This window comes from Carex rostrata, chromosome 24 (genome assembly GCF_964058835.1).
Source record: "Carex rostrata chromosome 24, lpCarRost1.2, whole genome shotgun sequence".
NCBI lineage: Eukaryota > Viridiplantae > Streptophyta > Magnoliopsida > Poales > Cyperaceae > Carex > Carex rostrata.
This window is the reverse complement of record NC_135941.1, coordinates 3876567-3894674: the sequence shown is the minus strand read 5'-3', so window position 1 is coordinate 3894674 and position 18108 is coordinate 3876567. Positions and strand designations below refer to the sequence as shown.

General features: G+C 38.9%; 1 protein-coding gene across 1 annotated transcript; it reads right to left on the bottom strand.

The window, feature by feature from the left end:
* Window positions 1-2209: 2209 nt before the first annotated feature.
* On the bottom strand, window positions 2210-2761 carry LOC144575278 (protein SRC2-like). Its single transcript, XM_078325373.1, has one exon. The coding sequence runs from the start codon at window positions 2759-2761 to the stop codon at window positions 2210-2212; it is 552 nt and encodes a 183-aa protein (XP_078181499.1).
* Window positions 2762-18108: the final 15347 nt, after the last annotated feature.

Genomic DNA, 18108 nt, shown 5'->3' with positions numbered 1-18108 from the left:
ACAAACAACCGATCCTAATAGGTTATTTATTAGGATCGGTTGTTTATAAAAACCGATCTAGATAGTTATTAGGATCAGTTGTTTCATATAACTGATCCAGATAGGCCGATCCTGATTCTAATTTTTTCACTAGTGCCTCTCTCGTACCGCCCCGACCGGATCACTCCTGTACTCGCCATCCACCCAGGGGTCTAGCTCTAGTCGGGTCTGCGGCTCTCCCTTTCTGGAGTACGAGCCTAGCCCTCCAGTGCTACTCACTCAATCGGCGTGTGAGACCTCGGACTTGACGCTCAAACGGCGCTATGCCTCTCTTCTCTTTATGTTTCTTCTGGCCAACAAGCATCCTAACTGTAAAGAACTGTAACAGTTTTTAATTCATACAACACACGGACAATGGAATCAAACAACACTACATTAATATATCATACCTATGACTCATGTGCTCCATGAATTAAAAACTGCTATATCAAAATGTTTACCCAGTAATAAATAGCATATAACAACATTTAAAGCATAGGAACAAAAATTCTATAGGATTAGGATCAATTATATTTCTTGTCAAGGAACAAAAATTTAGCGGATGTATTAACAAAGGATTAGATATATCCAAGGCAGTTTGAAGATTAATATAGACAAATTAGAGTTAATTGATATTTACAATTCTAATTTGAGGGGGGCGTTGACAAATAAATTAAATAAGCAAAGTGATTGAGGATTTGATTAGGCTCAAAGCCATATAATTTATTTTTTTATCATTGGCTAATCATGAAAAAAATAAAGCTAATGGAGCTTGCTAGCATGTTATGCGTAGCATAGCTCCCCTCCGTGCAACGACTCAATATTTGACTTTTCAAAATCCTAACGGTCGATCCGAACCGTTCATCTTGTTCTACATATTAATATGTGTTTGGAGACCAAATTTTACATTTTTGAAATTTTTTTACTATTTTTTTAGATTTATTGAAAATCGCTGTTTTTTTATGGTCTAGATTTGCTGAAAACAGCGATTTTCAATAAATCTATAAAAATAGTAAAAAAATTCCAAAAAATGTAAAATTTGGTCTCCAAACACATATTAATATGGAGAACAAGATGAATGGTTCAGATCGACCGTTAGGATTTTGAAAAGTCGAATATTGAGCCGTTACACGGAGGAGAGCTATGCTACGCGTAGCATGCTAGCATATTCCGTAATGTATAAATATACACTGTTAACCCATTTGTAAATAATCATCAGAATAGCAACACAAATACCATTCGTCATTCTTACTCTCAAAAATCAACAGTTCTTGTTAAGTTTATTATATTTATTACTGTCTGCCAATGCTTATATTCATCATCGTATCAGGAAAAAAAAAACAGATGTATATATTATACAAATAAGGATATATTTTTTTTTTTTTAAATTTGATAGTAGCTACCAAGGTTCGTGAGGGAGAATCGAACTATCGACCTTTGGATATAACAACTCTAGGACATTTTCTTAACCAATTATGGTACCTCCCCTTTCTCAAAATAAGGATATTTTATTGATGCGACAAAATAACCTACAAATTAGGAACAAATATGTTTTGTGATCACATATACTTGGTAGCACTCCAATCCCACATGCACAAACAGGGCAGCATGTAATTAACAAACAATATATGAAAAACAAGGCATATAATTATAAATCGGTGACTCAATATCTTAATCATAATATAATTATCATGTATATATGATAGGCTAAGGTGTTTTATAAGATATAAGTTCTCTTGTGTTTTACGTTTTTATTTTTATTTCAAATTTTAAATAGTTGATCCAAACTGTTCAACGTGATATCTCCATTATAAAATGTGCATATAGACCAAATTTTATATTATTTGGATATTGTTGTTACTATTTTTTAGACAAATACATATTATTGTTTTTCAGAAAATTTTGAATCATAAAAAAATAACAATTTTGTATGTCACAAATAAGATAGTAAAAGCTTTTCAAAAGTGAAAATGTCTCCAAGTATATTTATACGTTTATTATGGATATCATATTGTGAGCCGTTGAGATCAACCATTTAAACTTTAAAAACAATACGAAATGGCGTAAAGGACAAGAAGCATGGAAAGCATATTAATTAGCTCAATTCGTATATACGTGACTGATCAATTAATTTACGTAGCAGCATGACAATCTATTAATTATTGTCGTCACCCAAATATATAGATCGACGTTAATTGAGTCCAAATAAGCTTGCTATAAAACTGGTACCCTGGACAATACCATCAATAGTGCTGACTGTGCTGCCAATAGCGCCGACTGTGCCAACTATGCCGCCAATAGTGCTGACTGTGCTGCCAATCCTAGGAACTCGGTTGACGTAAGCTCCGAGCTTGTAGGAGAAGTAGAGGTGGCCTCCGGTGCTGACTGGCCATGAGTCGTTGATGAAACCTGTTGCCCCTTGACTGGCACCTAAGAGGAATCTCAGCAGAGGAATTCGCAAGCTACTGATGATCCAGGAACATCCATCGGGCATTGTGTTGAAGAGATCGATGTTGAGATACTCAGTAGATGTGGTGCCGCCAGAAGAGCAATTCAGACTGAAGCGGAGGGGATGGTCCCACCTCGGGTTCACATCCCTAAAACAGTCAGCTGATGTGTACTGCACAGGCATGGAGTCATTGGTGATGTACGCCTGTGCATGGACGACCATTCTGAAGCCGGGGTATTGTCTCGTCAGGGAAGAGGCGGACACGAGGACTATGTCTAGGACTCTCCTGCCCATGACTGCAATTATATTCCTTGTCAAGGAACTTAATTTGCTGCGGTTTCAACTCTCAAGTTTCCACTTAATTTTGGAAGTAAAGAGATAAATGGTTAAGTCTGGCTGACCTCTTTGATCACCTTTGTTATTTATATATACAGCCACACATGCATCACGGAGGAACCTTTCAATGTCATTAATTTGTACAAATAGAACTTTTCAATGTCAAAGATAGAAGTAGTCACGGAGGAACCTTTAGGCCTCCACATGGCATTTAATAATATTAGAATTATAATATTGAAATTATTCCATGGGCAAGACTCCTAGAATCATACATTTTGCTTTCCATCTACTTCAATTCCTTGGGCTGACATTTAGCTTTTACCATAAAAAAAAAGGAGTTGTATCGAGAAATGATGAGAAGTAACATAAAGCCAGATTTGATCACATTTAATACATTGATCAATAGTGTTTGCAAGACTGGAGGTATTAAGGATGCGAAACAGCTTATGGAGGAGGACATGAGGTTCGATGGGTTCAAACCCAACAAGGTTACTTACACTACCTTATTGATATGGGTGTGGCAAGGAAGGTGAATTAGAAGCAGCCATGGAGATAAAAAGCTAAATGTCAGCCCAAGGAATTGAAGTAGATGGAAAGCAAAATGTATGATTCTGGGAGTCTTGCCAATGGAATAATTTCAATATTATAATTCTAATATTGTTAAAAAGACAGTGGAGAAATAAATGTAATTGTTAATTAAATAAGGAATGGAGATAAGGAAAGATATACATTTAATTAATTTGTAAAATGGGGTGCACGATTTGGTTTACCTGGGGTTGACTTGAATTTGGGTTCCCTTGTGGGGGCCTAAAGGTTCCTCCGTGACTACTTCTATCTTTGACATTGAAAAGTTCTATTTGTACAAATTAATGATGAATTGGGTAACATCAAGAGTGCTCCAAACACCTTCAATTGGAGTGTTGTTTTGCCGTTGTAAATGTCTCATTATCTTGCCATATATACTACAAGACTGCTCCAAACACGTTCGATTTGAGTGTTGTATTAGGGTTGTAAATGACTCATTATGTTGCCATATGGACACACTACAAGAGTGCTCCAAACACGTCAAATTGGAGTGTTGTATTAGGGTTGTAAATGCCCCATTATCTTGCATTATGGAGACACTACAAGAGTGCTCCAAACACCTTCAATTGGAGTGTTCAATTGGGGTTGTAAATGCCCCAATAACTTGCGATATAGAGACACTACAAGAGTGCTCCAAACACCTTCAATTGGAGTTTTGTATTAGGGATGTAAATGCCCTATTATCTCCCCATATAGAGGCACTACAAGAGTGATCCAAGCACCTTCAATTGGAGTGTTGTATTACGGATGTAAATGCCCCATTATCTCGCATTATGAAGACACTTCTAGAGTACTCTAAACACCTTCAATTGGAGTGTTGCGTTGGGATTGTAAATACCTCATTTACTTGCCATATGGACACACTACAAGAGTGCTCCAAACAAGTTCAATTGGAGTGTTGTATTAGGGTTGTAAATGCCCCATTATCTTGCATTATGGAGACACTACAAGAGTGCTCCAAACACCTTCAATTGTAGTGTTGTATTATGGTTGTAAATGCCCCCATTATCTTACCATATAGAGACAATACAAGAGTGCTCCAAACACCTTCAATTGGAGTTTTGTATTAGGGATGTAAATGCCCGGTTATCTTCCCATATAGAGGCACTACAAGAGTGATCCAAGCACTTTCAATTGGAGTGTTGTATTACGGTTGTAAATGCCCTATTATCTCGCATTAGGGAGACACTTCTAGAGTACTCTAAACACCAAAAAATTGTAGTGTTATATTGGGGTCATAAATGAACCATTATCTTGCCATGTGGAGACACTACAAGAGTGCTCCGAAAACCTTCAATTGGAGAGCTGTATTAGAGTTGTAAATGCCCCATTATCTTGCCATATAGAGACACTACAAGAGTGCTCCAAACACATTCAATTGGAGTGTTGTATTGGGATTGTAAATGCCCCATTATCATGCCATATATAGATACAACAAGAGTGCTTCAAACACTTTCAATTAGAGTGTTGTATTGGGGTTGTAAATGCCAAATTATATTGCCTTATAGAGGCACTACAAGTGTGCTCCAACTACCTTCAATTGGAGTGTTCTATTTGGGTTGTAAATGCTCCATTATCTTGCCATATAGAGACACTACAAGAGTGCTCCAAACACCTTCAATTGGAGTGTTGTTTTGGCGTTGTAAATGCCTCATTATATAGCCATATAGAGGTACTATAAGAGTGCTCCAAACACGTTCGATTAGAGTGTTATATTAGGGTTGTAAATGCCTCATTATCTTGCCAAATGGACACACTACAAGAGTGCTCAAAACACGTTCATTTGGAATGTCGTACTAGGATTGTAAATACCCCATTATCTTGCATTAGGGAGACACTACAAGAGTGCTCCAAACACCTTCAATTCGAGTGTTGTATTAGGGTTGTAAATGCCCCAATATCTTGCGATATAGAAACACTACAAGAGTGCACCAAACACCTTCAATTCGAGTTTTGTATTAGGGATGTAAATGCTCTATTATCTTCCCATATAGAGGCACTACAAGAGTGATCCAAGCACCTTCAATTCGAGTGTTGTATTACGGTTGCAAATGCCCTATTCTCTCGCATTATGGAGACACTTCAAGAGTACTCTAAACACCTTCAATTGTAATGTTGTATTGGGGTCATAAATGAACCATTATCTTACCATGTGGAGACACTACAAGAGTGTTCCGAAAACCTTCAAATGGAGTGCTCTATTAGGGTTATAGATGCCCCATTATCTCGCCATATAGAGACACTACAAGAGTGCTCCAAACACCTTCAATTGGAGTGTTGTGTTGGGATTGTAAATGCCCCATTATCATGCCATATAGAGGTGCTACAAGAGTGCTCCAAACACGTTCGATTTGAGTGTTCTGTTAGGGTTGTAAATGCCTCATTATCTTGCCATATGTACACACTACAAGAATGCTCCAAACACGTTCAATTGGACTGTTGTATTAGGGTTGTAAATGCCCCATTATCTTGCATTATGGAGACACTACAAGAGTGCTCCAAACACCTTCAATTGGAGTGTTCAATTAGGGTTGTAACAACCCCAATAACTTGCAATAGAGAGACACTACAAGAGTGCTCCAAAGACCTTCAATTGGAGTTTTGTATTAGGGATGTAAATGCCCTATTATCTTCCCATATAGAAGCACTACAAGAGTGATCCAAGCTCCTTCAATTGGAGTGTTGTATTACGGTTGTAAATGCCCTATTATCTCCCATTATGGAGACACTTCTAGAGTACTCTAAACACCTTCAATTGTAGCGTTGTATTGGGGTCGTAAATGAACCATTATCTTGCCATGTGGAGACACTACAAGAGTGCTCCGAAAACCTTCAATTGGAGTGCTCTATTAGGGTTGTAGATGCCCCCATTATCTTTCCATAAAGAGACACTACAAGAGTGCTCCAAACACCTTTAATTGGAGTGTTGTATTGGGATTGTAAATGCTCCATTATCTTGCCATATGGAGACACTACAAGAGTGCTCGAAACACCTTCAATTGGAGTGTTGTTTTGGCGTTGTAAATGCCTCATTATCTTGTTATATGGACACACTACAAGAGTCCTCCAAAAACCTTCAATTGGAGTGTTCAATTAGGGTTGTAACTGCCCCAATAACTTGCAATATAGAGATATTACAAGAGTGCTCCAAACACCTTCAATTGGAGTTTTGTATTAGGGATGTAAATGCCCTATTATCTTCCCATATAGAAGCACTACAAGAGTGATCCAAGCTCCTTCAATTGGAGTGTTGTATTACGGTTGTAAATGCCCAATTATCTCCCATTATGGAGACACTTCTAGAGTACTCTAAACACCTTAAATTGTAGCGTTGTATTGGGGTCGTAAATGAACCATTATCTTGCCATGTGGAGACACTACAAGAGTGCTCCGAAAACCTTCAATTGGACTGCTCTATTAGGGTTGTAGATGCCCCCATTATCTTTCCATAAAGAGACACTACAAGAGTGCTCCAAACACCTTCAATTGGAGTGTTGTATTGGGATTGTAAATGCTCCATTATCTTGCCATATGGAGACACTACAAGAGTGCTCGAAACACCTTCAATTGGAGTGTTGTTTTGGCGTTGTAAATGCCTCATTATCTTGTTATATGGACACACTACAAGAGTCCTCCAAAAACCTTCAATTGGAGTGTTCAATTAGGGTTGTAACTGCCCCAATAACTTGCAATATAGAGATATTACAAGAGTGCTCCAAACACCTTCAATTGGAGTTTTGTATTAGGGATGTAAATGCCCTATTATCTTCCCATATAGAAGCACTACAAGAGTGATCCAAGCTCCTTCAATTGGAGTGTTGTATTACGGTTGTAAATGCCCAATTATCTCCCATTATGGAGACACTTCTAGAGTACTCTAAACACCTTAAATTGTAGCGTTGTATTGGGGTCGTAAATGAACCATTATCTTGCCATGTGGAGACACTACAAGAGTGCTCCGAAAACCTTCAATTGGACTGCTCTATTAGGGTTGTAGATGCCCCCATTATCTTTCCATAAAGAGACACTACAAGAGTGCTCCAAACACCTTCAATTGGAGTGTTGTATTGGGATTGTAAATGCCCCATTATCTTGCCATATGGAGACACTACAAGAGTGCTCCAAACACCTTCAATTGGAGTGTAAATGCCTCATTATCTTGCCATATAGAGGTACAACAAGAGTGCTCCAAACACGTTCGATTTGAGTGTTATATTAGGGTTGTAAATGCCTCATTATCTTGCTACATGGAGACACTACATGAGTGCTCCAAACACCTTCAATTGGTTTGTTGTATTAGGGTTGTAAATGCCCCAATATCTTGCGATATAGAGACACTACAAGAGTGCACCAAACACCTTCAATTCGAGTTTTGTATTAGGGATGTAAATGCTCTATTATCTTCCCATATAAAGGCACTACAAGAGTGATCCAAGCACCTTCAATTCGAGTGTTGTATTAGGGTTGCAAATGCCCTATTCTCTCGCATTATGGAGACACTTCTAGAGTACTCTAAACACCTTCAATTGTAATGTTGTATTGGGTCATAAATGAACCATTATCTTGCCATGTGGAGAAACTACAAGAGTGCTCCGAAAACCTTCAATTGGAGTGCTCTATTAGGGTTATAGATGCCCCATTATCTCGCCATATAGAGACACTACAAGAGTGCTCCAAACACCTTCAATTGGAGTGTTGTGTTGGGATTGTAAATGCCCCATTATCATGCCATATAGAGGTGCTACAAGAGTGCTCCAAACACGTTCGATTTGAGTGTTCTGTTAGGGTTGTAAATGCCTCATTATCTTGCCATATGTACACACTACAAGAATGCTCCAAACACGTTCAATTGGACTGTTGTATTAGGGTTGTAAATGCCCCATTATCTTGCATTATGGAGACACTACAAGAGTGCTCCAAACACCTTCAATTGGAGTGTTCAATTAGGGTTGTAACTGCCCCAATAACTTGCAATACAGAGACACTACAAGAGTGCTCCAAACACCTTCAATTCGAGTTCTGTATTAGGGATGTAAATGCTCTATTATCTTCCCATATAGAGGCACTACAAGAGTGATCCAAGCACCTTCAATTGGAGTGTTGTATTATGGTTGCAAATGCCCTATTATCTCGCATTATGGAGACACTTCTAGAGTATTCTAAACACCTTCAATTGTAGTGTTGTATTGGGTCATAAATGAACCATTATCTTGCCATGTGGAGACACTACAAGAGTGCTCCGAAAACCTTCAATTGGAGTGCTCTATTAGCGTTGTAAATGCCCCATTATCTCGCCATATAGAGACACTACAAGAGTGCTCCAAACACCTTCAATTAGAGTTTTGTGTTGGGATTGTAAATGCCCCATTATCATGCGATATAGAGATACTACAAGAGTGGTCCAAACACCTTCAATTGGAGTGTTCTTTTGGCGTTGTAAATACCTCATTATCTTGCCCTATAGAGGTGCAACAAGAGTGCTCCAAACACGTTCGATTTGAGTGTTGTGTTAGGGTTGTAAATGCCTCATTATCTTGACATATGGACACACTACAAGAATGCTCCAAACACGTTCAATTGGACTGTTGTATTAGGGTTGTAAATGCCCCATTATCTTGCATTATGGAGACACTACAAGAGTGCTCCAAACACCTTCAATTGGAGTGTTCAATTAGGGTTGTAACAACCCCAATAACTTGCAATATAGAGACACTACAAGAGTGCTCCAAAGACCTTCAATTGGAGTTTTGTATTAGGGATGTAAATACCCTATTATCTTCCCATATAGAAGCACTACAAGAGTGATCCAAGCTCCTTCAATTGGAGTGTTGTATTACGGTTGTAAATGCCCTATTATCTCCCATTATGGAGACACTTCTAGAGTACTCTAAACACCTTCAATTGTAGCGTTGTATTGGGGTCGTAAATGAACCATTATCTTGCCATGTGGAGACACTACAAGAGTGCTCCGAAAACCTTCAATTGGAGTGCTCTATTAGGGTTGTAGAGGCCCCCATTATCTTTCCATCAAGAGACACTACAAGAGTGCTCCAAACACCTTTAATTGGAGTGTTGTATTAGGATTGTAAATGCTCCATTATCTTGCCATATGGAGACACTACAAGAGTGGTCGAAACACCTTCAATTGGAGTGTTGTTTTGGCGTTGTAAATGCCTCATTATCTTGCCATATAGAGGTACAACAAGAGTGCTCCAAACACGTTCGGTTTGAGTGTTATATTATGGTTGTAGATACCTCATTATCTTGTCATATGGACACACTACAAGAGTGCTCCAAACACCTTCAATTGGAGTGTTGTTTTGGCGTTGTAAATACCTCATTATATAGCCATATAGAGGTACTACAAGAGTGCTCCAAACACGTTAGATTTGAGTGTTATGTTAGGGTTGTAAATGCTTCATTATCTTGCCAAATGGACATACTACAACAGTGCTCCAAACACGTTCAATTGGAGTGTTGTATTAGGGTTGTAAATGCCCCATTATCTAGCATTAGGTTGACACTACAACAGTGCTCCAAACACCTTCAATTGAAGTGTTGTATTAGGGTTGTAAATGCCCTAATATCTTGCGATATAGAGACACTATAAGAGTGCTCCAAATACCTTCAATTGGAGTGTTGTATTAGGGATGTAAATGCTCTATTATCTTCCCATATAGAGGCACTACAAGAGTGATCCAAGCACCTTCAATTGGAATGTTGTATTATGTTTGGAAATGCCCTATTATCTCGCATTATGGAGACATTTCTAGAGTGCTCCAAACACCTTCAACTGGAGTGTTATATTGGGGTTGTAAATGCCACATTATATTGCCTTATAGAGGCGCTACAAGTGTGCTCCAAGCACCTTCAATTGGGGTGTTCTATTTGGGTTGTAAATGCTCCATTATCTTGCCATATGGAGACACTAGAAGAGTTCTCCAAACACATTCAATTGGAGTGTTGTTTTGGCGTTGTAAATGCCTCATTATATAGCCATATAGAGGTACTACGAGAGTGCTCCAAACACGTTCGATTTGAGTGTTATATTAGGGTTGTAAATGCCTCATTATCTTGCCAAATGGACACACTACAGGAGTGCTCCAAACACGTTCAATTGGATTGTTGTATTAGGGCTGTAAATGGCCCATTATCTTGCATTATGGAGACACTACAAGAGTGCTCCAAACACCTTCAATTGGAGTGTTGTATTAGAGTTGTAAATGCCCTCATATCTTGCGATATAGAGACACTATAAGAGTGCTCCAAATACCTTCAATTGGAGTGTTGTATTAGGGATGTTAATGCCCCATTATCTTTCCATATAGAGACACTACAAGAGTGCTCGAAACATTTCCAACTGGATTGTTGTATTTGGGTTGCAAATGCCCCATTATTTTGCATTATAGAGACAATACGAGAGAGTGCTCCAAACACCTTCAATTGTAGTGTTGTATTATGGTTGTAAATGCCCCCATTATCTTACCATATAGAGACAATACAAGAGTGCTCCAAACACCTTCAATTGGAGTTTTGTATTAGGGATGTAAATGCCCGGTTATCTTCCCATATAGAGGCACTACAAGAGTGATCCAAGCACTTTCAATTGGAGTGTTGTATTACGGTTGTAAATGCCCTATTATCTCGCATTAGGGAGACACTTCTAGAGTACTCTAAACACCAAAAAATTGTAGTGTTATATTGGGGTCATAAATGAACCATTATCTTGCCATGTGGAGACACTACAAGAGTGCTCCGAAAACCTTCAATTGGAGAGCTGTATTAGAGTTGTAAATGCCCCATTATCTTGCCATATAGAGACACTACAAGAGTGCTCCAAACACATTCAATTGGAGTGTTGTATTGGGATTGTAAATGCCCCATTATCATGCCATATATAGATACAACAAGAGTGCTTCAAACACTTTCAATTAGAGTGTTGTATTGGGGTTGTAAATGCCAAATTATATTGCCTTATAGAGGCACTACAAGTGTGCTCCAACTACCTTCAATTGGAGTGTTCTATTTGGGTTGTAAATGCTCCATTATCTTGCCATATAGAGACACTACAAGAGTGCTCCAAACACCTTCAATTGGAGTGTTGTTTTGGCGTTGTAAATGCCTCATTATATAGCCATATAGAGGTACTATAAGAGTGCTCCAAACACGTTCGATTAGAGTGTTATATTAGGGTTGTAAATGCCTCATTATCTTGCCAAATGGACACACTACAAGAGTGCTCAAAACACGTTCATTTGGAATGTCGTATTAGGATTGTAAATACCCCATTATCTTGCATTAGGGAGACACTACAAGAGTGCTCCAAACACCTTCAATTCGAGTGTTGTATTAGGGTTGTAAATGCCCCAATATCTTGCGATATAGAAACACTACAAGAGTGCACCAAACACCTTCAATTCGAGTTTTGTATTAGGGATGTAAATGCTCTATTATCTTCCCATATAGAGGCACTACAAGAGTGATCCAAGCACCTTCAATTCGAGTGTTGTATTACGGTTGCAAATGCCCTATTCTCTCGCATTATGGAGACACTTCAAGAGTACTCTAAACACCTTCAATTGTAATGTTGTATTGGGGTCATAAATGAACCATTATCTTACCATGTGGAGACACTACAAGAGTGTTCCGAAAACCTTCAAATGGAGTGCTCTATTAGGGTTATAGATGCCCCATTATCTCGCCATATAGAGACACTACAAGAGTGCTCCAAACACCTTCAATTGGAGTGTTGTGTTGGGATTGTAAATGCCCCATTATCATGCCATATAGAGGTGCTACAAGAGTGCTCCAAACACGTTCGATTTGAGTGTTCTGTTAGGGTTGTAAATGCCTCATTATCTTGCCATATGTACACACTACAAGAATGCTCCAAACACGTTCAATTGGACTGTTGTATTAGGGTTGTAAATGCCCCATTATCTTGCATTATGGAGACACTACAAGAGTGCTCCAAACACCTTCAATTGGAGTGTTCAATTAGGGTTGTAACAACCCCAATAACTTGCAATAGAGAGACACTACAAGAGTGCTCCAAAGACCTTCAATTGGAGTTTTGTATTAGGGATGTAAATGCCCTATTATCTTCCCATATAGAAGCACTACAAGAGTGATCCAAGCTCCTTCAATTGGAGTGTTGTATTACGGTTGTAAATGCCCTATTATCTCCCATTATGGAGACACTTCTAGAGTACTCTAAACACCTTCAATTGTAGCGTTGTATTGGGGTCGTAAATGAACCATTATCTTGCCATGTGGAGACACTACAAGAGTGCTCCGAAAACCTTCAATTGGAGTGCTCTATTAGGGTTGTAGATGCCCCCATTATCTTTCCATAAAGAGACACTACAAGAGTGCTCCAAACACCTTTAATTGGAGTGTTGTATTGGGATTGTAAATGCTCCATTATCTTGCCATATGGAGACACTACAAGAGTGCTCGAAACACCTTCAATTGGAGTGTTGTTTTGGCGTTGTAAATGCCTCATTATCTTGTTATATGGACACACTACAAGAGTCCTCCAAAAACCTTCAATTGGAGTGTTCAATTAGGGTTGTAACTGCCCCAATAACTTGCAATATAGAGATATTACAAGAGTGCTCCAAACACCTTCAATTGGAGTTTTGTATTAGGGATGTAAATGCCCTATTATCTTCCCATATAGAAGCACTACAAGAGTGATCCAAGCTCCTTCAATTGGAGTGTTGTATTACGGTTGTAAATGCCCAATTATCTCCCATTATGGAGACACTTCTAGAGTACTCTAAACACCTTAAATTGTAGCGTTGTATTGGGGTCGTAAATGAACCATTATCTTGCCATGTGGAGACACTACAAGAGTGCTCCGAAAACCTTCAATTGGACTGCTCTATTAGGGTTGTAGATGCCCCCATTATCTTTCCATAAAGAGACACTACAAGAGTGCTCCAAACACCTTCAATTGGAGTGTTGTATTGGGATTGTAAATGCCCCATTATCTTGCCATATGGAGACACTACAAGAGTGCTCCAAACACCTTCAATTGGAGTGTAAATGCCTCATTATCTTGCCATATAGAGGTACAACAAGAGTGCTCCAAACACGTTCGATTTGAGTGTTATATTAGGGTTGTAAATGCCTCATTATCTTGCTACATGGAGACACTACATGAGTGCTCCAAACACCTTCAATTGGTTTGTTGTATTAGGGTTGTAAATGCCCCAATATCTTGCGATATAGAGATACTACAAGAGTGCACCAAACACCTTCAATTCGAGTTTTGTATTAGGGATGTAAATGCTCTATTATCTTCCCATATAAAGGCACTACAAGAGTGATCCAAGCACCTTCAATTCGAGTGTTGTATTAGGGTTGCAAATGCCCTATTCTCTCGCATTATGGAGACACTTCTAGAGTACTCTAAACACCTTCAATTGTAATGTTGTATTGGGTCATAAATGAACCATTATCTTGCCATGTGGAGAAACTACAAGAGTGCTCCGAAAACCTTCAATTGGAGTGCTCTATTAGGGTTATAGATGCCCCATTATCTCGCCATATAGAGACACTACAAGAGTGCTCCAAACACCTTCAATTGGAGTGTTGTGTTGGGATTGTAAATGCCCCATTATCATGCCATATAGAGGTGCTACAAGAGTGCTCCAAACACGTTCGATTTGAGTGTTCTGTTAGGGTTGTAAATGCCTCATTATCTTGCCATATGTACAACACTACAAGAATGCTCCAAACACGTTCAATTGGACTGTTGTATTAGGGTTGTAAATGCCCCATTATCTTGCATTATGGAGACACTACAAGAGTGCTCCAAACACCTTCAATTGGAGTGTTCAATTAGGGTTGTAACTGCCCCAATAACTTGCAATACAGAGACACTACAAGAGTGCTCCAAACACCTTCAATTCGAGTTCTGTATTAGGGATGTAAATGCTCTATTATCTTCCCATATAGAGGCACTACAAGAGTGATCCAAGCACCTTCAATTGGAGTGTTGTATTATGGTTGCAAATGCCCTATTATCTCGCATTATGGAGACACTTCTAGAGTATTCTAAACACCTTCAATTGTAGTGTTGTATTGGGTCATAAATGAACCATTATCTTGCCATGTGGAGACACTACAAGAGTGCTCCGAAAACCTTCAATTGGAGTGCTCTATTAGCGTTGTAAATGCCCCATTATCTCGCCATATAGAGACACTACAAGAGTGCTCCAAACACTCAATTAGAGTTTTGTGTTGGGATTGTAAATGCCCCATTATCTTGCGATATAGAGATACTACAAGAGTGGTCCAAACACCTTCAATTGGAGTGTTCTTTGGCGTTGTAAATACCTCATTATCTTGCCCTATAGAGGTGCAACAAGAGTGCTCCAAACCACGTTCGATTTGAGTGTTGTGTTAGGGTTGTAAATGCCTCATTATCTTGACATATGGACACACTACAAGAATGCTCCAAACACGTTCAATTGGACTGTTGTATTAGGGTTGTAAATGCCCCATTATCTTGCATTATGGAGACACTACAAGAGTGCTCCAAACACCTTCAATTGGAGTGTTCAATTAGGGTTGTAACAACCCCAATAACTTGCAATATAGAGACACTACAAGAGTGCTCCAAAGACCTTCAATTGGAGTTTTGTATTAGGGATGTAAATACCCTATTATCTTCCCATATAAGAAGCACTACAAGAGTGATCCAAGCTCCTTCAATTGGAGTGTTGTATTACGGTTGTAAATGCCCTATTATCTCCCATTATGGAGACACTTCTAGAGTACTCTAAACACCTTCAATTGTAGCGTTGTATTGGGGTCGTAAATGAACCATTATCTTGCCATGTGGAGACATTTCTAGAGTGCTCCAAACACCTTCAATTGGAGTGTTATATTGGGGTTGTAAATGCCACATTATATTGCCTTATAGAGGCGCTACAAGTGTGCTCCAAGCACCTTCAATTGAGGTGTTCTATTTGGGTTGTAAATGCTCCATTATCTTGCCATATGGAGACACTAGAAGAGTTCTCCAAACACATTCAATTGGAGTGTTGTTTTGGCGTTGTAAATGCCTCATTATATAGCCATATAGAGGTACTACGAGAGTGCTCCAAACACGTTCGATTTGAGTGTTATATTAGGGTTGTAAATGCCTCATTATCTTGCCAAATGGACACACTACAAGAGTGCTCCAAACACGTTCAATTGGATTGTTGTATTAGGGCTGTAAATGGCCCATTATCTTGCATTATGGAGACACTACAAGAGTGCTCCAAACACCTTCAATTGGAGTGTTGTATTAGAGTTGTAAATGCCCTCATATCTTGCGATATAGAGACACTATAAGAGTGCTCCAAATACCTTCAATTGGAGTGTTGTATTAGGGATGTTAATGCCCCATTATCTTTCCATATAGAGACACTACAAGAGTGCTCGAAACATTTCCAACTGGATTGTTGTATTTGGGTTGCAAATGCCCCATTATTTTGCATTATAGAGACAATACGAGAGAGTGCTCCAAACACCTTCAATTGTAGTGTTGTATTATGGTTGTAAATGCCCCCATTATCTTACCATATAGAGACAATACAAGAGTGCTCCAAACACCTTCAATTGGAGTTTTGTATTAGGGATGTAAATACCCCTATTATCTTTCTATATAGATGAACTACAAGGGTGCTCCAAACCACTTTAATTGGAGTGTTGTATTGGGGTTGTAAATGCCATATTATATTTCCTTATAGAGGCACTACAAGAGTTTTCCAAGCACCTTCAATTGGAGTGTTGTATTTGGGTTGTAAATGCTCCATTATCTTGCCATATGGAGACACTACAAGAGTGCTCCAAACACCTTCAATTGGAGTGTTGTATTAGGGTTGTAAATGCTCTAATATCTTGCGATATAGAGACACTATAACAGTGCTCCAAATACCTTCAATTGGAGTGTTGTATTAGGGATGTTAATGCCCCATTATCATTCCATATAGAGACACTACAAAAGTGCTCCAAACACCTTCAATTGGAGTGTTGTATGAGGGTTGTAAATGCCCCATTATCTTGCTACATGGAGACACTACATGAGTGCTCCAAACACCTTCAATTGGTTTGTTGTATTGGGGTTGTATATGCCCCATTTTCATGCCATATGGAGACACTACAGGACTGTTCCAAAAACCATCAATTCGAATTTGTTTTGGGGTTTTAAATGCCTCATTATTTTGCCATATAGAGACACTACATGAGTGCTCCAAACACCTTCAATTGGAGTGTTGTATTAGGATTGTAAATGCCCCATTATCTTGCCATGTAGAGACACTTTAGGAGTGCTCGAAACACCTTCAATTGGAGTGTTGTATTAGGGTTGTTAATTCCCCAATATCTTGCGATATAGAGACATTACAAGAGTGCTCCAAACACCTTCAATTGGAGTGTAGTATTTGGGATGTTCTTGCCCTATTATCTTGCCATATAGAGACACTACAAGAGTGCTTCAAACATTTTCAATTGGAGTGTTGTATTTGGGTTGTCAAAGCACCATTGTATTGCAATATAGAGACTCTACAAGAGTGCTCCAAACAACTTCAATTGGAGTGTTGTATTGGGATTTTAAATGCCCTATTATCTTGTCATATAAGGGCACTACAAGAGTGATCCAAACACCTTCTACTGGATTGTTGTATTACGGTTGTACATGCCCTATTATCTTGCATTCCGGAGACACTTCTAGAGTACTCCAAACACATTCAATTGGAGTGTTACATGAGGGTTGTAAATGCCCCGTTATTTTGCCATATAGATACATTACCCGAGTGCTCTAAACACCTTCAATTGATGTGTTGTGTTAGGGTTGTACATGCCCCATTATCTTGTCATAAAGAGACACGACAAGAGTGCTCCAAACACCATCAATAAGCCTCATTATCATGCCATATGGAGACACTACAGGAGTGCTCCAAACACCTTCAATTGGAGTGTTGTATTGGGGTTGTAAATGTCCTATTTTCTTGCCATATGGAGAGACACTACAGGAGTGCTCCAAACACCTTCAATTGGTGTGTTGTATTGGGGCTGTAAATGCCCCATTATTTTGCCATATATAGACACTACAAGAGTGCTCCAAAAACTTTCTGTTCGAGTGTTGTATTAGGGTTGTAAATGCCTCATTATCTTGCCATGAAGAGACACCGCAAGAGTGCTCGAAACACCTTCAATTGAAGTGTTGAATTAGGGTTGTAAAGGCCCCATTATCATGCGAAATAGAGACACTACAAGAGTACTCCAAACACTTTTAATTGGGGTGTTGTATTAGGGATGTTAATGCACTATTATCTTGCCATATACACTACAGGAGTGCTCCAAACACTTTCAATTGGTGTGTTGTATTGGGTCTGTAAATGCCCCATTATTTTTGCCATATAGAGACACTACAAGAGTGCTCCAAACACCTTCAATTGGTGTGTTGTATTGGGGCTTTAAATGCCCTATTATTTTGCCATATAGAGACACTACAAGAGTGCTCCAAACACCTTCAGTTGGAGTGTTGTATTAGGGTTGTAAATGCCTCATTATCTTGCCATGTAGAGACACCGCAAGAGTGCTCGAAACACCTTCAATTGGAGTGTTGAATTAGGGTTGTAAAAGCCCCATTATCCTGCGAAATAGAGATACTACAAGAGTACCAAACACCTTCAATTGGAGTGTTGTATTAGGGATGT